A 26,939-nucleotide genomic window follows, 5' to 3' on the forward strand; every position below is an offset into this window, starting at 1 on the left:
GCTGTCGTGGGACAGTTACTGGAGGTGGAGTAGGCAGAGAGGAAAGATCTGCAAAACCCACCCTCCAAGCAGCTTCCGCTAGTCTGGAGGATCTACGTACAGTAGGATTAGGAACAGAAGGGACAGACTCAGGGGTGACATTACCAGGGGAAACAGAATCCGACACAACACACGGAAGTGGCCTTTCTCTCCACATTTATTACAAACCTTAGGCTGACCCTGATAGAAAAAGGTTAGCCTATCCCTCCCCAGAAAAGCTGAGCAGGGCAGGTGCTGAATCACATTGCCCAGCACCCTCAATTGCAGCGACACCATCCAGGCCCGTCCAAATCCCATGCTCATCCAGGACCTTCCGCAGTGGGGTGATGACCTCGCCATATCGGCGTAGCCACACTAGCAAATCAGCCTCTGGTATGGATTCGTTATGGAGCAGGATTGTCACCGATTTTATTAAAGGCTGCCTTGAAACCACCTTTGCCACCAAACCTCTCCACTGCTGAAGGCCCCTGCACTTCCTATATCTCTCCCAAAAAAGATCCAGACTTTCAGGTTTTACAAACGATAAATCATATTTATAACTGCCAACTGGGCAGATCAAGGCAAAACATCACAGGCTTTAAACCCCATCTCCAGAATCAACTCAGCCATCCTCCCCCTTACTGGTGGGGTTCCCTCCCCCTCCCACTTCAACTGCACAACATTCCGCCTCCTGAACCCACCAGCCATCCCACCACCAAACCTTCCGAAATTGTGACCATTAGGATTTCCAACATTCCCTCCACCCTCCTTGGTGCGACTCCCCAAAACAGAGGCATAGCTCCCCACATTCCTCCCAGCAGCAGAAACATTTGTGTGCCTGGAGCGCTGGTGCAACTCTAGCAGATACTGATTGTACAGTGATATGAGATTGCTGAGCAGGGGCAGAAATGTCATTTTTACTCTTGTTAGCAACATTAGCCCCTTCACCACTACCCACCATCAACACATCCATTGCTTTAACAGTCTCAACAGTCATATTACTTGCAGACACATTCATAGATTTCACAGCAATGTCCGCACTCACTGCTGCAGTGATAGAAACTTCATCTCCAGCTGTCATCTCCTCCTCCAGATCAGAGCCTTCAGCCCAGGAACATACGGGCTGTTCAGACACAGCAACAGGTAAAATATCACAGACATCCATGTTTGCTGTTTGCTCTCCACATGGTGCACTGTGCTGCTCCCCTCCCCCACCAGCATCAATCAGCTCTAAAACACATGGGAGTTCAAGTGCAGCAGACTCCTTACAGCCAGGGGCCATCTTGCTTGCAGCATTCCCAGAGGCACTACTGGTCTCAGCACAGGCAGGAGCAGCAAAATACGTGTCCGAGGTGTTTGGTGCAGATCCATCCATATTCCTATGATGGTTTGAAAACACCCCTGTCAGGGGTTTTCTTTGTCTGCAGAGGGTTTCTCTATAGCAGAAAGACCAACAGACAGCTCCTTGCAGGGATCCTTCTCTTTTTGCTTCTCAGCTGGGACACCAACCACCACAGGGGGTAGGGCAGACATTCTGGAAGCATCCATCTTTGTGTATTGGGACTTCTCCACCAATACTGGCTTTGCTGGTCTATACCTCCTCTGTCCATCCTCAGGGACTTTTGAAGAGTCATCAGAAAAAGCAAACTTGTCTGCTCTCAGGGGTGACTCCATCTGCTGGATGAACTTCAGGATTCCATGCTCACTCTCAACCCCCTGGCTAGTTGCCGCTGACAACTCTGCAGCCTGACATGGGCGGAGAGATGTAGAGGTAGATGGAGCCGGGCAAACCTTTACCTGAGGCTGCTGATCCACAGAACTCGCTGATGTCCGGCTGGCAAATCTCCTCTCATTGTCAAACTTTTCTGCAAAGGCTTCACTTCTTGCTTTCAGCTTTTCCAATAATAAAGATTGTTTCTTTACTTTTTCTTCCATCTGCTGTAGCTTTGGCTTCATGGCCAATCTGTTCTTACTCCAGGTCTGGCAGTATTTGGCTCTGAAGGATTTGTGTTCAACTTTCAAAACATTAAGTTTTTCCTCAGCTCTTCCAATCACCAAGAATCAGTCAATAATCATCTGTCTGTACATATCCACATCCTCACCAGGGCCTGGACCACAGTCAGGTCCTCCACTTTCTCCTCCTTCTCACTAGGCCCGGTGTCATCAGGGAGATCCTTCCCAGGGCCTCCCCCTTGATCAGGCATGGTTCCTGGGCCAAGCTAGCAGGCAAGGCCCAGGCTTGAAAAACTGGTTCTCAGGAGGAGCTCCTTCAGTGTGTCCTCTTCCTTCTCCCACTGCCCACCAACGTAAGGGGCATTTCTCCTACTGATCACCAGTGTAATGGGCATTCTTCCTACTGACCACCAATGTAAGGAGCATTCTTCCCACTGACCACCAATCTAAGGACCATTTTTCCCATTGACCACCATTCTAAGGAGCATTCTTCCTACTGAGACCCAATATAAGGAGCATTCTTCCCACTGATCATCAATGTAAGGAGCATTATTCCCACTGACCACCAATCTAAGGAACATTCTTCCCACTGATCACCAATGTAAGGGACATTCTTCCCACTGACCACCAATGTAAGGGACATTCTTCCCACTGATCACCAATGTAGGGAGCATTATTCCCACTGACCACCAATCTAAGGAACATTCTTCCCACTGATCACCAATGTAAGGAGCATTATTCCCACTGACCACCAATCTAAGGAACCTTCTTCCCACTAATAACCAATGTAAGGGACATTCTTCCCACTGATCACCAATGTAAGGGCCATTCTTCCCACCGACCACCAATGTAAGGGGCATTCTTCTCACTGACCACCAATGTAAGGGGCATTCTTCCCACTGATCACCAATGTAAGTAGCATTTATTCCACAAAACACCAATGTAATGGGCATTCTTCACTTGAGCACCAATGGGTGACATGAAAATAAAAAAGAAATAAAAGAGCTTAGTCACATGACCTGTCAAAGTCAAACAACTGGCTTGCCTCCAATCTTGGAGCTCTTATGCAAATAGACCTTTTTGGAGGCACCACATGCTACACACCATGTCCTGTTTTTTTTTTTTTTTCAAATGGTTTGTAAAATGGAGGCCACAGTGTTCATATCCTATTGAAGTATAACACAGAGCAGGCAAAGTGCTGTTCATCGGATAGCCGGAAGCTGAAAAACCTCGTTCTCGGTTTTTGGTGATGGGAGTAGTGAGTGCTTGTAAAGCATGTTACCCCACAAATGATTCTGCACCCTCAATCTGATGGCATATAAGCAGTCACAGCGTGAATCTTGGCACCAGAAGACGCTGATGCAATAAATCTCTGATTGCAAGCTAATCACGTTTATAATATTTGCAGAATTAATATCACCCATAGCTGGAGTCATTAGCGTGCAGAGGGGGGGGGGGGGTAGAACCATAAGAATCGTACTTCGGAAGCTGTTGATTTGCGGTGGGGGAGTAGGAACTAGAGGAGCATTTGATAGAATAATCCATGTCTCTGTTTAACAAGCGTGAAGCAGGATGGGGCCGCATTGATGGAGCGCCATTGTTTAAGGGTTGGCATCAGACTGAAAGAATTGCTCTTGCTGGGTCTTCGCAGTCCGTACACTGGCATAATGAAGAGTCTTGTAAATTATTAATGCTGTGCTTATTTAGCCTCATCTATCTCGCAGATAATGAGTGATTGGTTTTATACATAATTACAGGAGCGGCAGCACTGAGAAAATGTATTCTTTTATTGAAGGGGGTGCATAAACCGAGAAAAGCGGGTGTTTATCTACAGAGGCCCTGAAAGGTAACAGCATAGCGAGTCACACTACAGTGCATCTTACTGAAGGGGAAGACGGGAGTTTAAATGGAAGATCAGCGGGAGCACGGGAGGCCAATATGAGTGTGAAAGAAAGTAATAAATGCAAGAAATAATAGCTATAATCACGTGGACGATGCTGGGACATATCGAAAGTTGCTGACATGCAATGATTTTATTAATACTGAAAGATAGATTACACAGATAGGATCATCATGCACTGATTTATAAATGAATTGGAACAGCTACAGCTATACTTGAGATACAGTGTATGTGATGAATCAGGGAAGAAACAATACCATGTCACCAAGGGTATAGCCACGATAATTGACTAAGCTGACCCTTTAAGAAACTTGAATGAATAGTGTCATTCTCTAAATGGCAGCCATGCCTAGCAAGCAATCCTCTACTATGGTTACTATGCAGAAGGGCAGCCACTCTGCACAACGCCTGGAAGACCGATGTCATGGTCAGGGGTCAGGCTCAGAGACCAGTAGTTATAGCAGTAGAGAGACTCCCACCGACCATTTGGAAAAGTATACAAGCAGGTCACCTTGGTGGATGACGTTGTTTTACCCTACCCTAGCAAGCAATTCTCTACTATGGTTACTATGCAGAAGGGCAGCCACTCTGCACAACGCCTGGAAGACCAATGTCATGGTCAGGGGTCAGGCTCAGAGACCAGTAGTTATAGCAGTAGAGAGACTCCCACTGACCATTTGGAAACGTATACAAGCAGGTCACCTTGGTGGATGACGTGGTTTTACCCTACCCTAGCAAGCAATCCTCTACTATGGTTACTATGCAGAAGGGCAGCCACTCTGCACAACGCCTGGAAGACCGATGTCATGGTCAGGGGTCAGGCTCAGAGACCAGTAGTTAAAGCACTAGAGAGACTCCCACCGACCATTTGGAAAAGTATACAAGCAGGTCACCTTGGTGGATGACGTGGTTTTACCCTACCCTAGCAAGCAATCCTCTACTATGGTTACTATGCAGAAGGGCAGCCACTCTGCACAATGCCTGGAAGACCAATGTCATGGTCAGGGGTCAGGCTCAGAGACCAGTAGTTATAGCAGTAGAGAGACTCCCACTGACCACTTGGAAAAGTATACAAGCAGGTCACCTTGGTGGATGACGTGGTTTTACCCTACCCTAGCAAGCAATTCTCTACTATGGTTACTATGCAGAAGGGCAGCCACTCTGCACAATGCCTGGAAAACCGATGTCATGGTCAGGGGTCAGGCTCAGAGACCAGTAGTTATAGCAGTAGAGAGACTCCCACCGACCATTTGGAAAAGTACACAAGCAGGTCACCTTGGTGGATGACGTGGTTTTACCCTACCCTAGCAAGCAATCCAGATGCAGCAGGTCGAAGATTCAAATCCCGGTCCTGACACCCTGTTTTGTGCTCTCCTACCAAAGTGGCACCAGCGCGCCCATTGACAATTTCAGTGACCCTTAAAAAGTCAGTAAACAACCCAAAGATTGGTTGCAAGTTGGGATCAAGGGGAAGCATAGTCAATGAAAAAGCCAAAGGTCGGTAATGAATGCTTGCAGGCTGGGATCGAAGAGAAGCATAGTCAAGGAACAAGCCAAGGTCGGTAACAAGTAGTAGTGGAGATAAGGACAGCTGCAAGTACAGAAAGGAGCAAGATGTCGGCTGGAGAGAGCACAATAATCTGGCAAAGAGGAAGTGCACAGACATTGTTTAGATCAGGAAGTTCACCGAAGGGGGAAGGAGTTCAAGGTTCACCAGAAACAAGAGACAAGACAAGATTGTTCTAAGAGATCAGGCAGGGTGTTGTCCAGCATCTCAGGTGGCTCAGCAGGAAAAGCTACTGCCAGATGCAGCAGGTCGCAGATTCAAATCCCGGTCCTGACACCCTGTTTTGTGTTCTCCTACCAAAGCGGTGCCAGTGAGCCCATTGACAATTTCGGTGACCCTTAAAAAGTCAGTAAACAACCCAAAGATTGGTTGCAAGTTGGGATCAAGGGGAAGCGTAGTCAATGAAAAAGCCAAAGGTCGGTAATGAATGCTTGCAGGTTGGGATCGAACAGAAGCATAGTCAAGGAACAAGTCAAGGTCGGTAACAAGAAGTAGTGGAGATGAGGACAGCTGCAAGTACAGAAAGGAGCAAGATGTCAGCTGGAGAGAGCAAAATAATCTGGTAAACAGGAAGTGCAGAGAAATGGCTTAAATCATGAAATTCATGGCACAAGCAAAGAGTTCAAGGTTCACAAGAAACAAGAGACAAGGAAGATAGGGAGCTGTCCAGCATCTCACATGGCACAGTAAGAAGAGTTACAGCCAGACACCACAGAGGTCACAGATCCAGATCCTGCTACTGACAAAGAGTTTTCAGCTCCCAAAAATAAAAAAATATGTTTTACAGGGTCTACCTCTAGGTAAACTGTGGGTATAGGGTTCTGCAGATGAAGTTTTTATCAAAAGTAATGCAAAAGTGGGCATAGCATTTCTGTATTATACATAGGTCGTTCAAATTTCACATGCTTTTAGAGTAACTCTTTCTCTATAGTATCTCTTCTTCTTTTTCAATGCAGGTAAATAATGGATTTCAAGCAGAAGGAACACGTCTTCATTGAGTTCTTGATGAAGGAGGGGTGCAGGCTGTCCGACATCCACAGAAGTCTACAGAATGTTTACACCATTGACAACAGTCACCAATGAGAAGACATTGCTTTTGTCAATGGTGTCATCTCTGTAAACATTCTGTAGCCTTCTGTGGATGTCGGACAACTTGGACACCTCCTGCATCAAGAACTCAATGATGACATATTGCTTCTCTTTGGAATCCATTATTTACCTGCAATAAAAAGAAGAAGAGTTACTATAGAAGAAGAGTTACTCACAGTGTGGGCAAGCAGTGAATGTGGACAGTGTGGGCAAGCAGTGAATGTGGACAGTATGGGCAAGCAGTGAATGCGGGCAGTGTGGACAGGCAATGAATGTGGACAGTGTGGACAAGCAGTGAATGCGGACAGTGTGGACAAGCAGTGAATGTGGACAGTATGGGCAAGCAGTGAATGTGGGCAGTGTGGACAGGCAATGAATGTGGACAGTGTGGACAAGCAGTGAATGCGGACAGTGTGGACAAGCAGTGAATGTGGACAGTATGGGCAAGCAGTGAATGTGGGCAGTGTGGACAGGCAATGAATGTGGATAGTGTGGACAAGCAGTGAATGCAGACAGTGTGGACAAGCAGTGAATGCGGACAGTGTGGACAAGCAGTGAATGCGGACAGTGTGGACAAGCAGTGAATGTGGACAGCGTGGACAAGCAGTGAATGTGGGCAGTGTGTACAAGCAGTGAGTGTGGACAGTGTGGACAATCAATAAATGTGGACAGTGTGGACAAGCAGTGAATGTGAAAAGTGTGGACAAGCAGTGAATGTGGGCAGTGTGGACAAGCAGTGAATGTGGACAGTGTGGACAAACAGTGAGTGTGGACAAGCAGTGAATGTGGGCAGTGTGGACAAACAGTGAGTGTGGACAAGCAGTGAATGTGGGCAGTGTGGACAAACAGTGAGTGTGGACAAGCAGTGAATGTGGGCAGTGTGGACAGTGTGGACAAGCAGTGAATGTGAAAAGTGTGGACAAGCAGTGAATATGGACAGTGTGGACAAGCAGTGAATGTGGGCAGTGTGGACAAGCAGTGAATGTGGGCAGTGTGGACAAGCAGTGAATGTGGAAAGTGTGGACAAGCAGTGAATATGGGCAGTGTGGACAAGCAGTGAATGTGGGCAGTGTGGACAAGCAGTGAGTGTGGACAGTGTGGACAAGCAGCGTGTGGACAAGCAGTGAATGTGGACAGCGTGGACAAGCAGTGAATGTGGGCAGTGTGTACAAGCAGTGAGTGTGGACAGTGTGGACAATCAATGAATGTGGACAGTGTGGACAAGCAGTGAATGTGAAAAGTGTGGACAAGCAGTGAATGCGGGCAGTGTGGACAAGCAGTGAATGTGGACAGTGTGGACAAACAGTGAGTGTGGACAAGCAGTGAATGTGGGCAGTGTGGACAAACAGTGAGTGTGGACAAGCAGTGAATGTGGGCAGTGTGGACAAACAGTGAGTGTGGACAAGCAGTGAATGTGGGCAGTGTGGACAAACAGTGTGTGGACAGTGTGGACAAGCAGTGAATGTGAAAAGTGTGGACAAGCAGTGAATATGGACAGTGTGGACAAGCAGTGAATGTGGGCAGTGTGGACAAGCAGTGAATGTGGAAAGTGTGGACAAGCAGTGAATATGGGCAGTGTGGACAAGCAGTGAATGTGGGCAGTGTGGACAAGCAGCAATATGGACAGTGTAGACAAGCAGTGAATATGGGCAGTGTGGACAAGCAGTGAATGTGGGCAGTGTGGACAAGCAGTGAATGTGGGCAGTGTGTACAAGCAGTGAGTGTGGACAGTGTGGACAATCAATGAATGTGGACAGTGTGGACAAGCAGTGAATGTGAAAAGTGTAGACAAGCAGTGAATGCGGGCAGTGTGGACAAGCAGTGAATGTGGACAGTGTGGACAAACAGTGAGTGTGGACAGTGTGGACAAGCAGCGTGTGGACAAGCAGTGAATGTGGGCAGTGTGTACAAGCAGTGAGTGTGGACAGTGTGGACAATCAATGAATGTGGACAGTGTGGACAAGCAGTGAATGTGAAAAGTGTGGACAAGCAGTGAATGCGGGCAGTGTGGACAAGCAGTGAATGTGGACAGTGTGGACAAACAGTGAGTGTGGACAAGCAGTGAATGTGGGCAGTGTGGACAAACAGTGAGTGTGGACAAGCAGTGAATGTGGGCAGTGTGGACAAACAGTGAGTGTGGACAAGCAGTGAATGTGGGCAGTGTGGACAAACAGTGTGTGGACAGTGTGGACAAGCAGTGAATGTGAAAAGTGTGGACAAGCAGTGAATATGGACAGTGTGGACAAGCAGTGAATGTGGGCAGTGTGGACAAGCAGTGAATGTGGGCAGTGTGGACAAGCAGTGAATGTGGAAAGTGTGGACAAGCAGTGAATATGGGCAGTGTGGACAAGCAGCAATATGGACAGTGTAGACAAGCAGTGAATATGGGCAGTGTGGACAAGCAGTGAATGTGGGCAGTGTGGACAAGCAGTGAATGTGGGCAGTGTGGACAAGCAGCAATATGGACAGTGTAGACAAGCAGTGAATATGGGCAGTGTGGACAAGCAGTGAATGTGGGCAGTGTGGACAAGCAGTGAATGTGGGCAGTGTGTACAAGCAGTGAGTGTGGACAGTGTGGACAATCAATGAATGTGGACAGTGTGGACAAGCAGTGAATGTGAAAAGTGTAGACAAGCAGTGAATGCGGGCAGTGTGGACAAGCAGTGAATGTGGACAGTGTGGACAAACAGTGAGTGTGGACAAGCAGTGAATGTGGGCAGTGTGGACAAACAGTGAGTGTGGACAAGCAGTGAATGTGGGCAGTGTGGACAAACAGTGAGTGTGGACAAGCAGTGAATGTGGGCAGTGTGGACAAACAGTGTGTGGACAGTGTGGACAAGCAGTGAATGTGAAAAGTGTGGACAAGCAGTGAATATGGACAGTGTGGACAAGCAGTGAATGTGGGCAGTGTGGACAAGCAGTGAATGTGGGCAGTGTGGACAAGCAGTGAATGTGGAAAGTGTGGACAAGCAGTGAATATGGGCAGTGTGGACAAGCAGTGAATGTGGGCAGTGTGGACAAGCAGCAATATGGACAGTGTAGACAAGCAGTGAATATGGGCAGTGTGGACAAGCAGTGAATATGGGCAGTGTGGACAAGCAGTGAATGTGGGCAGTGTGGACAAGCAGCAATATGGACAGTGTAGACAAGCAGTGAATGTGGGCAGTGTGGACAAGCAGTGAATGTGGGCAGTGTGGACAAGCAGTGAATGTGGAAAGTGTGGACAAGCAGTGAATATGGTCAGTGTGGACAAGCAGTGAATGTGGGCAGTGTGGACAAGCAGCAATATGGACAGTGTAGACAAGCAGTGAATATGGGCAGTGTGGACAAGCAGTGAATGTGGGCAGTGTGGACAAGCAGTGAATGTGGGCAGTGTGGACAGGCAGTGAATATGGACAGTGTGGACAGGCAGTGAATATGGGCAGTGTGGACAAGCAGTGAATGTGGGTAGTGTGGACAGGCAGTAAATATGGACAGTGGACAAGCAGTGTGTGGACAATGTGGAATGAATGTGGACAGTGTAGACAAGCAGTGAATGTGGACAGTGTGGACAAGCAGTGAATGTGGACAGTGTGGACAAGCAGTGAATGTGGACAGTGTGGACAAGCAGTGAATGTGGACAGTGTGGACAAGCAGTGAATGTGGACAGTGTGGACAAGCAGTGAATGTGGACAGTGTGGACAAGCAGTGAATGTGGACAGTGTGGACAAGCAGTGAATGTGGACAGTGTGGACAAGCAGTGAATGTGGACAGTGTGGACAAGCAGTGAATATGGACAGTGTGGACAAGCAGTGAATGTGGACAGTGTGGACAAGCAGTGAATGTGGACAGTGTGGACAAGCAGTGAATATGGACAGTGTGGACAAGCAGTGAATGTGGACAGTGTGGACAAGCAGTGAATGTGGACAGTGTGGACAAGCAGTGTGTGGATAGTGTGGACAAGCAGTGAATGTGTGCCAGCAGTGTGTGGCTGGTATGTACTTTTCACCTCTACTGTTGGACCCCGGTGTCTGGAGCGCTCTGTTTTCTTAGCAGCCGGTACAAGTAGTTGGCTGTTGGTACAATCCAGCGTTCCATTGGTCAGGTACAGCAGGAGTTGAGTCATGGCAAGCTGGTCGCTGTAGCAAAGGTCCAAGTCAGTGGCCCAAATCTAAATAAATCAAGAAGAACGAATTACATCTGTGCTACCAAAATAAAATCCCAGAAGCCCCCTTGTATATGATTAGTGGTAGAGCACAGATTTATATACAGTTTAATGATTCGCTATCTGCTGATATAAACAGTCCATCCACTGATGAGTCTGAAGACAAGAAAGGTCCTCTTTTATTTTGGGTATAAACACTTGATAATGGAAATATGAATTGTATTCTGCATTATGGTATAAGTAAGTTATTGATTGGTTAGTTTATAAGCAATACGCTGATTTCGCACAATTACCTATTTTTTTTTTTGTTATTTAATAGATTGAAGGCCGGCAATGCCCCCCCGAGATGTCCGGAGGTAAATGTTGATTCACAGTCAGTCTGAAATGACATTGACAAGGTCACACGAAGCAGAAACACTTGTTACGATGCCGAGGTCAGCTTCTCAGCATGTTTAGGTGTCTGTGCCATTCAACACACTGACATCTGTCCTGATCAGTAGCGGATGTGGGGTCAGGTTCGGGGGTCCTCCCTCTCCGTGTAACCTGCCAGCAGATCGTCCCCCTCAGCGCACTGCGCGGAGTCACTGGTGTAAGCGGCGGATGTTAAATGGCATCATTATAACATTATTAAGGGGTCAGCCAGTGCCTGCCTCTTGCTAAACTCCTGCTAATTTCTGAATCATATTCACAAGCAAATGCCCTCTAAATGAATCACTGCCGAGACACTCTTTAATAACCAACTGGCAGGAATCTGATGAGCTATTAAAGATACAATCCGTCATCATAAGGATCTGCTTCAGGGGGCGAGGGAAGTGCTCCATCGGCAGCTGACTTTTTATTGAAGAGGCTGTAGAGGGGCAACATTGGTTTCTTCTAACGTCCATGTACTTATCCTGTAGACCTAATCTGGCGCTGTGTGTGATCAGTCTAAGTCACGCTTTCTCAACCATTTTACCACAGAGAAACCCCGGAAAAAAATTAAACTCTTGGGGAACCCATGCTAAAACCAATTCATTGGGGGTGAGTGGGAAAAATGGCCCTTACGTGGGAGGCAAGTGGGGAGAATTTCCCCTCCTTTCAGTGGTGTTCAGAATGCCACCCTTACAGAGATTATTATTGTTATTATACAGTATTTATATAGCTGATATAAGAAGCGCCATAGAAAATGGAAAAAAAATCAAATAATAAGCAGCACCTCTAACCAAAAAAGGTAAAATGATGTACAAATAAAAAGTGCGCTAATTATTCACAAAACATGCAAGGATAAATAATAAAAATAAATGAATTCATAAATATAAACATAAGTCCAGCCACCATAACAGTGATAGTCCAATATCAACTTAATGTCAGTCTTGAAAACAAACACCCGTGTGCAAATCTGACACCAGATGAAATGAATCCACTCACCAGAGCTATATGCTGATTATATTATAAACCAGAATGATAGCATTCTGCTCTGGGAGCGATGGTCTGCAGGATATCCCAGTAGAGGAACAGCAACCAATAGTGATCCAATCAGCACATATGGAACAGCTAAGCAGCAAATGATCTTCCAATAACATAGGCAAAGCTCGAGGAATAAGAAGAGATATGATGGTGCAGTACGTTTAAAACCAGTAAAATTTTATTAATAAAGTATTGCACTCACAAAGAAGGTGTCTAGCCGACACCAGCAATGACAGCCTCTAAAATGCCACATCCACAAGGGAAAAACCAAGGGACGAACCTCCTGCACTGCGATCAGCACAGCCGACAGCTGGGAGGAACGTTCCAACGTCACCTCCACTAGGCCAGGACCAACGCGTTTCGTCACTTGACGTCTTTAAGGGGCGAAACGCGTTGGTCCTGGCCTAGTGGACATAACGTTGGAACGTTCCTCCCAGCTGTCGGCTGTGTTGATCGCAGTGCAGGAGGTTCGTCCCTTGGTTTTTCCCTTGTGGATGTGGCATTTTAGAGGCTGTCATTGCTGGTGTCGGCTAGACACCTTCTTTGTGAGTGCAATACTTTATTAATAAAATTTTACTGGTTTTAAACGTACTGCACCATCATATCTCTTCTTATTCCTCGAGTTTTGCCTATGTTATTGGAAGATCATTTGCTGCTTAGCTGTTCCATATGTGCTGATTGGATCACTATTGGTTGCTGTTCCTCTACTGCAGTGGTTCTCAACCTTCCTAATGCCGTGACCCTTTTATACAGTTCCTCATGTTGTGGTGACCCCCAACCATAAAATTATTTACCCAGTAATTATAATTCATGAGTGTCGTTTTACCTCCAATACTGCTGCTTTCAACACAGTAGCTGCTTTCTACACAGTAGCTGCTTTCAACACAGCAGCTGCTTTCTACACAGTAGCTGCTCTTTACACATCGGAAATATGTGTTTTCCCGATGGTCTCAGGCGACCCCTGTGAAAGGGTCATTCGACCCCCAAAGGGGTCGCGACCCACAGGTTGAGAACCACTGCTCTACTGGGATATCCTGCAGACCATCGCTCCCAGAGCAGAATGCTATCATGCTGGTTTATAATATAATCAGCATATAGCTCTGGTGAGTGGATTCATTTCATCGGGTGTCAGATTTGCACATGGTTGTTTGTTTTCAAGATTGACATTAAGTTGATATTGGACTATCACTGTTATGGTGGCTGGACTTATGTTTATATTTATGAATTCATTTATTTTTATTATTTATCCTTGCATGTTTTGTGAATAATTAGCGCACTTTTTATTTGTACAGTATTTATATAGTGCCAATAGTTTGCTCAGCGCTGTACATTATGATGGGAGACAGTACACAAGACAATACAGTAACAATACAATACACGAGGGGTTCGAGGGCCCTGCTCCTTGGAGCTTACAATCTAGAAGGGAGGGGATGGTGGTACAGGAGGAAATAGCTGTGGGGGATGGAGTGGTGGGAAGAGCGGAGGAGATAAGCAATTAGGTGAGGGCGGGGTAGGCTTCTGTGAAGAGATGGGTTTTCAGGGTGCGCTTAAAGGTGAGGAGGGTAGGTGACAGTCTGATGGATTGGGGTAGTGAGTTCCAGAGGATGGGGGAAGCCCTGGAGAGGTCCTGGAGACGGGCATGGGAGGAGGAGACCAGGGAACTGGCGAGTAGGAGGTCTTGAGAGGAGCGGAGAGTACATTTTGGGTGGTAGATGGATACCAGGTCGGTGATGTAGTTTGGGGCAGTGTTATGAACAGCTTTGTACGTCAATGTTAATATTTAGAATTTTATGCGTTGGGCAATCGGAAGCCAGTGGAGGGATTGGCAGAGGGGGGAGGCGGATACGGAGCGGTTGGTAAGGTGGATGAGTCTGGCTGCAGAATTCAGGATAGACTGAAGTGTGGATAGCCTGTGTTGGGGTAGGCCGGCGAGAGGAGAGTTGCTTTGTGGTTTCTGGAGTTAGGAACGAACGTATTTTGGAGATGTTGCGGAGGTGGAGTCTGCATGAATTTGTCAGCGATTGGATCTGGGGCTGGAAAGACAGATTGGAGTTTAGAATGACACCTAGTACTTTGGCTTGCGGGGTGGGGCTGATGGTGGCATTGTTGGTCGTGATGGAGAGGTCGGGGGGGCGCGGGCTGGAGGGAAAACTAGGAGCTCGGTTTTAGCAAGGATTAGTTTAAGGAAGTGGAGTGTCATCCAGTCTGATATGTCGTTCAGAAAGCTAGCGATTCGGGCGGAGACTGAAGGGGTGAGGCGAGGGGTGGAGAAATCGATTTGAGTGTCATCGGCATAGAGATGGTAGTTGAAGCCGTGGGAGTGTATCAGTTGACCAAGGGAGAAGGTGTAGATGGAGAAGAGAAGGGACCCGAGGACGGAGCCTTGGGGGACCCCAACAGAGAGGGGGAGTGAGGGGGAGGTGGCAGCGTTATAGGTAACAATGAAGAAGTGTTGTGATAGATAGGAAGAGAGATCTTTGGTGTAATGCTTCTGACCCTACTTAATGGTATTGGCCACAGAATTATGCAGGTACCATCAAATGGGAGGTCAGTATGTCGCAGCTCAAGAATCCTCTTGCCACTTCTAAAGCAGGGTTTCTCGTCCAAGGTTCCATGGAACCCTAGGGTTCCTCCAGAGGTTGTTAGGGGTTCCTTGAGCAATGGGCAATTTCTGCCTCTAAAATAAGTTCCCACTGACACCATTGATCTTTTTAGATATCTGTAAGGGGGTAATTTTCCCCAGTTTTTATTTATTAAAATTCTTACAATCAATAAACATAAAAAACATAGGAAAATACAGTACTGTGCAAATACAGTAATGTGGTTGTTCCAAAAATCTTTCCATTCTTGCTCAAAATATCGTGCACCACCATCTCAACAGGGAGGACATTCTTCCACAGGGTAATCTGGCACATGAAGTAACGAACAATGATGCTAACTAGAAAACGTGTATCAAAATCCCATCGAGTCAGGAAGGCCCCATATACTCACTCTGAATAAGTCGTGTGATAAAGGAAGGGAATGACTAGAACCCTCCCCACCATTTTATACACCTCTGTGTTAAAGGGACACAGGAGCAAAAAGTGGTCCTTAGACTCCACTTTATCAACACACTCCGCTCTAAGACAATCCCGATCATCCACAGGATGATGCTTCAGGTTCCCTCTCACATACAAGATGATAAAATATTGAAAAGAAGTGCCAATAAATCAAACACAAAGCTGCAGTCCGCCCCTTGAAGATGTGTGACGAAACGCGTAGGGCGTGGCCTAATGGATGAGACATCAGGACATTCCTCGGAGCTGTCGGCTGTGAGATCGCGGTGTGTCCGTCCCTGTCTTCCTTTGTGGATTTTTCAGATGCTGTTCATGCTGGTGTCGGTTGAGACACCATTTTTGTGAGTTTATACTGGCTATGTTATTAAAGTATTAATGGTTTTAAATGTGCTGCACCATTATATTTCTTCTGATTCCTCGAGCATTACCACTATTTATGGAGAAAATGATGACCACTTGCTATAAGGCTTTTCCATTTGTGCTGATTGGCTGATTGCAGTTTATTGCTCCCATACTCCGGATATCCCTGCAGATCATCGCTCACAGAGCTGCCGATTTATAATTTGATCAGCATATAGCTCTGGTGAGTGTATTCATTTCATTCGGTGGTGGATTCATGCACAGTTTTGTTTTTACACAAGATCATTGTATTTATTTATTATCACTCTGAATGGTGGTTGGACTTTATTATTATGGACATTATTTTGTGTTTATTTATTTGTGATTTTATTTAGCGCACTCCTTTATTACTTTAATATTTCCCTCTCACATACAGCCTTCCATAGAAAGCGAGTTAGGATTGATCCCTAAACTTCAAAGGGATTCTCTCCAAACCATTGATCTATTTAGCTATCTGTAAGGGGTAATTCTTCCCAATGCCCACAAGTGCAAGCAGCATTCTTCCCCTTGACCATCACACTAATATATCAAGAGTTGTAGATATAGTAATTTTTAGCAGGGGTTCCCTGACCTGGGAAAGTTATTTCAAGGGTTCCTCAGTATTGAAAAGGGTTGAGAAAAGTTGATCTAGAGCAGTGTTTCTCAACTCCAGTCCTCGTGGACCCCCAACAGGTCATGTTTTCAGGATTTCCATTATTTTGCACAGTTGATTTGATCAGTTTCACTGCCTCAGTAATTACCACAGCTGTTTCATCTGAGGGAAATCCTGAAAACATGACCTGTTGGGGGTCCATGAGGACTGGAGTTGAGAAACACTGATCTAGAGGAAGCCTGGCTGAGAATAGCTGGTCTATGTACTTGTATTCAGCCTGACCCTGTAATGTGTTTGGCATAAGTGCGGTGCCCATACTTTGGATTGTCCTTTCAACTTTTATTGGAATAAAGTTGTATCTGGACCTTTTAGCGGTGGTGAGGTCGCTTCAATTTCCATTTCCACCTAACAAGTACATATATATTATTCAGTGTATGTCAGGATATCTTCTTATTAGGTTGACCATATATGACATGGTTTTGATTAGTCATACAATTAATTTAAGCAATGCTAACAAGGGGTCAATGAGAACTGTAATATCATAAAACATCTCCAAATATCAGCAACTGATTAAAGTGTCACTCTGTCCTCAGCACTGGCTTGTACTGGAGACCTCAGTGGTATTGTGTGATCTGTGGTGGGACGTGTCTACAGAATAGATAGAAGCCTCAGCTGCCCCACGAATCCAATATATGAAATTGGGATTAGAGAAATTAAATAAATGGACTTTGTTTAAGATGAAAGTGTGCTTTAACTGCCAGGTCTTTGCATAGTTATATTGATCCCGAATGCATACCTGTGAGATCCCTGTGGAAGGTGAAAATCACTGTACAAGGCATGGCTACTACAGTGTTCTCCAATATCTTCAAGGATCCATGCCAGGAGGTCGCCTACTCAGCAAGGGCGCTATTCAGAAAACGCTTTGTATTCACTGAGAAGATATAAAGTGTTCCTGACTGGCACCCAAGTCAAATGACAACTAGTGGAGATCACTGTAGTAGGGGTGTAGTAGCCATACCTGAAATTCTTCTTTAAAAGAGTATTAACTGCCAGAGTACGTTTACTTACATTCAGGTACAGGGGTCAGCTATTCAGAAATGAGATATTACTTATACATGGGTCATACGGACAGACTAGGGTAATGGCTTATACATGGGTCATATGGACAGAGTAGGGTGATGGCTTATACATAGGTCATATGGACAGAGTAGGGTGATGACTTTTACATATGACATATGGACAGAGTAGGGTGATGACTTTTACATATGACATATGGACAGAGTAGGGTGATGACTTTTACATATGACATATGGACAGAGTAGGGTGATGACTTTTACATATGACATGTGGACAGAGTAGGGTGATTAGTTAAACATAGGTAATATGGACAAAGTAGGGTGACTGCCTATACATGGGTCATATGGACAGAGTAGGGTGATGGCTTCTACAAAGCACATATGGACAGAGTAGGGTGATGGCTTATACATAGCACATATCGACAGAGTAGGGTGATGGCTTTTACATATGACATATGGACAGAGTAGGGTGATGGCTTATACATATGTCATATGAACAGGGTAGGGCGATGGCTTATACATAGATAATATGGACAAAGTAGGGCGATTGCCTATACATGGGTCATATGGACAGAGTAGGGTGATGGCTTTTACATATCACATATGGACAGAGTAGGGTGATGGCTTTTACATATCACATATGGACAGAGTAGGGTGATGGCTTTTACATGGGTCATACGGACAGAGTAGGGCGATGGCTTATACATGGGTCATACGGACAGAGTAGGGCGACTGGTTATACATTGGGTCATACGGACAGAGTAGGGCGACTGGCTATACATTGGGTCATACGGACAGAGTAGGGCGACTCAAACTCAAACGCTTTGACTCCTGCTGTTTTTCTCCTGGGTAAATGCACCTCTCCTACCTCCACTCCTAACTCAAACTCGCTTTCACTCCTGTTATATTCAGAACAAATGGTGTACTTATATTTGTGTGTATGTTGAGCAGTCCTCACCTTCAGTTGCACCCAGTTTACGACTGTAGCCTGGTTCCTATGAGACATCCCCCAACATTCATGTGAGCCTTATCAGCTTCTAATTGGGGTGGAGTTGAATGCTCATTTGAGCATCTCCCTATAAATTCAGATCAGCTCATGGGGGAGATCTCTGATGGGGGGCACAGTCTCTGATGGGGGTGCTGCTTCTGACGGAGTGCGGCTTCGAAAGAGTGCGAAGCAGTTAAACACAGCAGTTGAACTAAAGCAGGAGAAAGACACAACAACAGCAAGAAACTCTACTGCATGCTGGACAGACTGCAAGCAAACACCCTGGGAAACATCTCTTACATGCCTGAGTCCCACTCTATGTACCTTTATATAATACACTCCTCTTCATACGACTATCCTCTGTTCCCAAGATCTCACTTCTTTACCCCTCTGCTCCACCCCAAAACTTGCACATCTCCCCCTCATTGCTTTCATCTCCCTACTACTGCCCTCATCACCCCCAAAATGCCTCTTCTACTCCTCATTTTCCTCTCCTCCATTCCCAAAATCCATTCACTATATCCCTCTGCTCCTCCTAAACATTTGTATATTGTGTCCTCACTGCTTCCTTCGCCCCTCTATGGCACCCACCACCTCCTCCTATTATTCCACTCTCCCACTGACCCGAACACCTCCACTAGGAGTTTCTCACGCTCCTGCACATCCCGCTCCCATGCCACCTTTCTCACCCTTCTCCTCCTCCTAGCCGCGGGAGACATCTCCCCAAATCCTGGCCCTCCACCACCTCCCTCACCCGCACAACACCCTCCCGCCTCCATGTCCTACCGCAACCTAGTATCTGTCCCCCTGCTCCCTAAAATCTCCCCCCCGTTTTCATGTGCACTCCTGAACGCCCGATCGGTGTGCAACAAGCTTACCGCCATCCACGACCTCTTTGTTTCCCGCTCCCTCAACCTCCTGGCGATCACGGAAACCTGGATCCAGCCCACTGACTCTACCTCCCCTGCTGCACTCTCCTATGGAGGTCTCACCTGGACCCACTCACCCAGACCTAACGGTCGTAAAGGTGGTGGGGTTGGTCTGCTCCTGTCACCGCAGAGCACCTTCCGAGTCCTCCCAAACCCCCCCCTCCCTATCCTTCTCCTCCTTCGAGGCCCACTGCGTCCGACTATTCTCCCCAACCCCCCTGAAGATTGCTGTGATATACCGGCCTCCTGGATCCATACCCCGCTTCCTGGAAGACTTCTCCTCCTGGCTACCCTTCTTCCTCTCCTCTGAGCTACCCACCATCATTCTTGGGGATTTCAACATCCCTGTCAACCTTGACAACCCGGACACAGCCCGTCTCCTCCACTTAACCTCCTCCTTTGCACTTGCACAGTGCATACAATCCACCACCCACTCCGACGGTAATATCCTTGATCTTGTCTTCTCCAACCGCTGCGCTCCCCACAACCTCACTAACACCCCCTTCCCTCTCTCTGACCACAACCTGATCACCTTCTCTATCTCCTCGTCCTCCAACACCTACCCCTCCAAATGTCACACTACTACCAGCCGTAACCTCCGCAACCTGAACCCTGCCTCCCTCCACTCTGCAGCTGATCAACTCCACGACCGCATCCTCCCCCTGTCCTGCCCCGACTTGGCTATGATTGCCTACAACAACGCGCTGTCAGCAGCCCTTGACTCACTAGCGCCTTTAACCACACGCAACATCAGACTCCGACCGCTCCAGCCCTGGCAGACTGATCACACCAAAACCCTCAAACGACGCAGTCGTGCCCTGGAGCGACTATGGCGCAAAACAAAATCCCAACAAGCTTTCACCTGCTACAAATCTGCCTTCCGCACCTACACCTCCTCCCTCCACGCAGCCAAACAAGCCTACTTCCTGACCCTCATCAAGGCCCTCTCCTCCAATCCTCGCCGACTCTTCTCCACCTTCAACTCTCTACTCTCTCCACCCTCACCTCCACCCAGCACCTCACTCACCGCCCTTGATATTGCCAATCACTTCAAAAACAAGATTGACACAATTCGCAAGGACATTGCCGCAACTCACACGCCCTCTCAACCCGTCCCCTCTCACACAGCTACCCCATCATCCCCCCTCCCCCTCGACATTACCCGCAGGGACTTCGTCGCTGCTCAAACTCCCTCCAACCCCCTTCCCCCTCACTTAGCTACCCCCTCTTCACCCCTCTCCCACGGCCTCACCACTGCTCTGACCTCCTCTCCCACCCCACCCTACATTCCTCATACTGAAGCTCCCCCAACACTCCGCACCTTTGACCTTACTACCATCGAGGAAGTCTCCAAGATCCTCTCTGATGCCCGCCTCACCACCTGCCCCCTCGACCCTATCCCCTCACAATTCCTACGACCTCCCTCCCCCTCCATCCTACGCTCCCTCACCCACATCTTTAATCTCTCCCTCTCCTCCGGCACTTTCCCCTCCCCACTGAAGCATGCACACATCACCCCCATACTTAAAAAGCCCTCCCTGGACCCCAATGACCCGAACAACCTCAGACCCATCTCCCTACTCCCACTTACATCTAAACTCCTCGAGCGCCTCGTCTACACCCGCCTATGCTCTCACCTCAACGACAACAACCTCCTCGATCCCCTACAGTCTGGCTTCCGCCCCCTACACTCCACCGAAACCGCCTTACTCAAACTCTCCAACGACCTTCTAACCGCCAAAGCTAATGGCCACTATTCAGTGCTCCTACTCCTTGACCTCTCTGCGGCCTTCGACACAGTTGACCACCCCCTCCTCCTCAAAATACTACACTCCCTCGGCCTCAGAGATTCTGCTCTCTCCTGGCTCTCATCCTACCTGTCACAACGCTCTTTCAGCGTTACCTATAATGCTACCACCTCCCCCTCACTCCCCCTCTCTGTTGGGGTCCCTCAAGGCTCTGTCCTTGGGCCCCTTCTCTTCTCCATCTACACCTCCTCCCTTGGCCAACTCATACACTCTCACGGCTTCAACTACCACCTCTATGCCGACGACACACAAATCTATCTCTCAACCCCCCACCTCACCCCCTCGGTCTCTGCCCAAATCACACACCTACTGAGCGACATATCAGAATGGATGTCGCTCCACTTCCTTAAACTGAATCTCTCCAAAACCGAGCTCCTTGTCTTCCCCCCAGCCCGAACCCCACCCCCCATTGACTTCTACATCACATCCAACAACGCCAATATCAAACCCGCTCTGCAGGCCAGAGTACTTGGTGTCATTCTGGACTCCAACTTATCCTTCCAGCCCCAAGTCCAATCTTTAACAAACTCGTGCAGACTCCACCTTCGCAACATCGCCAAAATCCGCACGTTCCTAACCCCAGAAACCACTAAACAGCTCATCCACTCCCTCATCATATCACGACTCGACTACTGCAACTCCCTCCTCACTGGCCTGCCTCGCCGCTGGCTATCCCCGCTTCAGTCGATCCTGAATACGGCTGCCAGACTCATTCACCTTTCCAAACGCTCCGTTTCCGCCACCCCCCTCTGCCAATCCCTCCACTGGCTTCCGATTGCGCAACGGATCAAATTTAAAATCCTAACACTGACGTACAAATCTGTCCACCATACTGCCCCGAACTACATCACTGACCTAATATCCAAGTACCACCCAGCACGCACACTCCGCTCCTCACAAGACCTCCTTCTCTCTAGCTCCCTGGTCTCCTCCTCCCATGCCCGCCTCCAGGACTTCTCCAGGGTGTCACCCATCCTCTGGAACTCCCTGCCCCAACCCATCAGATTATCACCTACTCTCCTCTCCTTTAGGCGCACCCTGAAAACCCATCTCTTCAGGGAAGCCTACCTCACCCCCTGCTAACTTGCTGACCTCCTCCACTCTTCCTACCACTCCATCCCCCACAGCTATCTCCTCCTGTACCACTATCCCATCCCTTCTAGATTGTAAGCTCGAAAGAGCAGGGCCCTCGATCCCCTCATGTTTTGCATTGTATTGGTATTGTTCTGTCACATGTTCTGTCCCCCTTTGTAATGTACAGCGCTGAGTGAACTATTGGCGCTTTATAAATACTGTATAATAATAATAATAATAATATATGGGTCATACGGACAGAGTAGGGCGACTGGTTATACATTGGGTCATACGGACAGAGTAGGGCGACTGGTTATACATTGGGTCATACGGACAGAGTAGGGCGACTGGTTATACATGGGTCATACGGACAGAGTAGGGCGACTGGTTATATATGGGTCATACGGACAGAGTAGGGCGACTGGTTATACATGGGTCATACGGATAGAGTAGGGCGACTGGTTATACATGGGTCATACGGACAGAGTAGGGTGATGGCTCATACATAGGTCATACGGACAGAGTAGGGTGATGGCTCATACATAGGTCATACGGACAGAGTAGGGTGATGGCTCATACATAGGTCATACGGACAGAGTAGGGCGACTGGTTATACATAGGTCATACGGACAGAGTAGGGCGACTGGTTATACATGGGTCATACGGATAGAGTAGGGCGACTGGTTATACATGGGTCATACGGACAGAGTAGGGTGATGGCTCATACATAGGTCATACGGACAGAGTAGGGTGATGGCTCATACATAGGTCATACGGACAGAGTAGGGTGATGGCTTATCCTTAATAAAATATTGAAGAAATATTACCTCCTGTTCAAGACTTTGAGGGTCTATAAATGTGATGAGTTCCACAGACAGGTATCCGAGCGCCCCACGGAGTTTGCAGGCTTCTCCAATGCGGTTGCAGATCGATGAGAGCATGCTTGGGGGTACCGAGCACTGAGGAACCGAACTCCCTACACATTGCAGGGGACTGCTACCGTGAATCAGATCCCCGCAGGACACCATCTGGATTTCTCCCCCGGGGTTAATCAGCAGGTCTACAGTGAGGCAGGTAATACTCTCAGCTGGAGGGTAGGCTTCAATTACTCCACCTAGAAATCACAACATGCTTGTAAACAGAATTTAATTTTACGAATACCGAAACAATTATATTGTCTTTGGTTACTATTGATTATTACCTCAAAAAAATAGGTTGCGCTTAAATACATACAAAAGTGTAACAAAAAATGTGACAAACAATAAAAACAATATATTTTAAATCAAATTGAGATCCAGCAAAAAAGAAAAAGTCCAAAAGTTATAATCAATAATGTCCAAAATAATTAATCACCAAGTGAATCCACCACCAAAAATGGTTAAATAAAACTCACCAGAGTAATATGCTGGTTGTTAAAAAAAACTTGTTACTCTGGGAGCAATGAATAATATGGTGACAGCAACACTGAACAAAATGAGGGATGAACTCCAACAGATGATGTTCTGCAAAGCTGAAAATCCACTCCAAAGGTGATTTAGTATCCAAACTGAGAGATGATCAGACCGTCACTCGAAAGAAAAAACTGAACAATCATGGTGCAGTATGTTTTAAAAAACATCAAAGTTTAATGAAGAAATGCACTTACAAGGTGTCCAGACTGACACCAGTATAGCCAGCGTGTGTAATGAATACAAGCGACTCAGACCCAGCTAAACATGCACATGCAACGTGCAAGCAGACCAGGAGCGTGCTGAACGTCACAACCAAAGGCACCGCCCTAAGCTTTTCGTCATTGACGTCCTCACGAAAAGTTTATTTTTTTAGATTATTTGTTTGTTTGTTTTTTTACATACTGTCACCCTAGCAGTACAGTGTCACCATGGTGACACTGTACTACTTGTGGGGGGTGAAGATTTATTTTTTTTTTTTTACAGTGATTGCTTTTACACCCATATAGGATGTAAAAGCAATCATTTCGCTTTCTCTCTGTCTGCATTCTTGCAGCCATTGAGAACTACTGAGTGAGCTGTGATTGGTCACAGCTTGTCACATGTACAAGGCTGTTATGAATAGCCCTGTACCATGTGACCTCTGTGATCATTCACAGATTTCACACGTAGTAAGCAATGATGTCACAAGTGACATCTTGCTTACTACTTTGCATGTGATCACTGATTGGCCAATCAGTGATCACATGATCGGGACCTCGTACAGAGGTCCCATCCGACGATCGGTGTTTCACTGTGTCCTGGAGGACACAGCGGGCACCGGATCGCGGTGTGCGCGCTCCCAGGGAGCGCGCACAGCTAGAAATGGCAGGTGCTGTTTATGAATGGCAACCCACCCCTGGAGTGCCACCGTCCTGCCGTTTATAAACAGCAGGCGGACGGCAAGTGGTTAACAACCGCCGTACAAGCGGACCGGGAGCGTGCTGACGTCACATCCAAAGACTCCGCCCACAGCACGCTCCCGGTCCGCTTGTACGGCGCATGTGCAAGCCAGGCTGGGTTTGCTTTTACCTGTTTATGCGATTTACACTGGTGTTGGTCTGGACACCATTTCCTGTAAGTGTATTCTTTTTATTAAAGCAGATATTTCATTATATACTGCAGCGTTTTTCAACCACTGTGCCGCGGCACACTAGTGTGCCGTGAGATATTGTCTGGTGTGCCATGGGAAAAATTGCAATTTCATCCGTAACATGTGGCCTCGGCTCACAAATAGACCAATCATTAGAACAGCAATGGGAAAACTACGGCCCGGCGGACCTTTTAATCCGGCCCGCGGAGCGTGATACTGTCAGGATGATCTGTCCCCCTCGACGTATCTGCGCATGTGCCGGAGATCGCCGATCGGCTGCTAATGCCTGAAACTGGCACATGCGCAGATACGTCGAGGGGGACAGATCCTCATAGGGGACAGATTTTCATGCTACACCGGAACAGCGAGAGGAACGCGCGGAGCAAAGGTAAGTGAACTGACACAGGGGGGGCTTGGGGACTTAATATGGGGGATGAATTACTATGGGGGATGAATTACTATGGGGGATGAATTACTATATGGGGGATGAATTACTATATGGGGGATGAATTACTATGGGGGATGAATTACTATGGGGGATGAATTACTATAGGGGGGATGAATTACTATAGGGGGGATGAATTACTATGGGGGGGATGAATTACTATGGGGGATGAATTACTATATGGGGGATGAATTACTATATGGGGGATTAATTACTATAGGGGGGATGAATTACTATGGGGGATTAATTACTATATGGGGGATGAATTACTAGGGGGGATGAATTACTATGGGGGATGAATTACTATGGGGGATGAATTACTATATGGGGGATTAATTACTATGGGGGATGAATTACTATATGGGGGATTAATTACTATGGGGGATGAATTACTATGGGGGATGAATTACTATATGGGGGATTAATTACTATGGGGGATGAATTACTATGGGGGAGATGAATTACTATATGGGGGATGAATTACTATATGGGGGATTAATTACTATGGGGGATGAATTACTATGGGGGATGAATTACTATATGGGGGATTAATTACTATGGGGGATGAATTACTATGGGGGATGAATTACTATATGGTGGATGAATTACTATGGGGGATGAATTACTATAGGGGGGATGAATTACTATGGGGGATGAATTACTATGGGGGATGAATTACTATATGGGGGATGAATTACTATGGGGGATGAATTACTATGGGGGAGATGAATTACTATATGGGGGATGAATTACTATATGGGGGATGAATTACTATATGGGGGATTAATTACTATGCTTACTATGGGGGAATATTACTATACTTACTATGGATGACACATACACATCATTCATCTACTCTTGGTCCGGCCCCCGGGTCCAATTATAAAATACTTTATTATTTCATAATAAAGTAATTATAAAATAATTTCTTTGTGTTTGATTCCTATTCAAGAGAATTACTTTATATATAGTCAATATAGGCACAGAGGTAAATTTTTTAAACATTTTCTAATGGTGGTGTGCCTCGTGATTTTTTTCATGAAAAAAGTGTGCCTTTGCACAAAAAAGGTTGAAAAACACTGATATACTGCACCATGAGCTTTTATGTTCTTTCTTCTGAGTGGCGGTTTGAACCTCAGTATGGATGTCTATAAGTTGTTTTGAAGTGGATATTCAGCTCTGCAGAGCATTACTCCTTGGAATCCATTTTTGATAGTTTTCATACCCTATATATGTTCTAGGTTAGGTTTGCAGCTTATTCTGTTTTTTATTATTTGTCCGAGGCGCTATTTCTATTTACCATATATACTTACCATTGCTTACTAGAGTCTGTAGAAATTTGCCCCATGTTGGGTAGCGCCTTCTGTTGACTGGGTGTGCGTAATGTTCCAGAACCTGTGGAAGTTCCTCTGTGATCCTCTTTAAGACGATTTCCTGGGACGTAAGAGAGACTGACTGTGAGAAGAGCTAAGAAACAATTTCTATTTTTGCAATACACAGGAAATGGAGGGGGGTTAGAAAACAGGAAAACGTACATTAGGTCTACCAGTGGGAGCAATAGAGCACCACCATTGGTATCAATGGGAAGTATAGTGCCCCATCATTGGTGTCAGTGGGAGGAATGGAACTATATCTGGTCTACCAGGATCCTGCATTCACTATATCCGCTCTCCCCGGACCCCGCATTCACTATATCCGCTCTCCCCGGACCCCGCATTCACTATATCCACTCTCCCCGGACCCTGCATTCACTATATCCACTCTCCCCGGACCCCGCATTCACTATATCCGCTCTCCCCGGACCCTGCATTCACTATATCTGCTCTCCCTGGACCCCGCATTCACTATATCCGCTCTCCCCGGACCCTGCATTCA

At 46.9% G+C, this 26,939-nt stretch overlaps 1 protein-coding gene across 1 annotated transcript in view; it reads right to left on the minus strand.

The window, feature by feature from the left end:
• The window catches only part of LOC149428243 (IQ domain-containing protein H-like), a 50,993-nt gene extending 24,307 nt beyond the window's left edge, over window positions 1–26,686 (minus strand). The window contains exons 1-3 of the mRNA XM_089667563.1: window positions 26,378–26,686; window positions 22,867–23,153; window positions 10,516–10,677 (exon numbers count right to left, since the gene is read on the minus strand). Of these exons, the coding sequence (XP_089523689.1) occupies window positions 10,516–10,677; window positions 22,867–23,067 (363 nt within the window). The 5' untranslated portion in view covers window positions 23,068–23,153; window positions 26,378–26,686. The remainder of the gene's footprint in view (window positions 1–10,515; window positions 10,678–22,866; window positions 23,154–26,377) is intronic.
• Window positions 26,687–26,939: the final 253 nt, after the last annotated feature.

The sequence above is a fragment of the Staurois parvus genome, unplaced genomic scaffold (genome assembly GCF_062004578.1).
Source record: "Staurois parvus isolate SC_StPar_1 unplaced genomic scaffold, SC_StPar_1.0 ptg003372l, whole genome shotgun sequence".
NCBI classification, from domain to species: Eukaryota; Metazoa; Chordata; class Amphibia; order Anura; family Ranidae; genus Staurois; species Staurois parvus.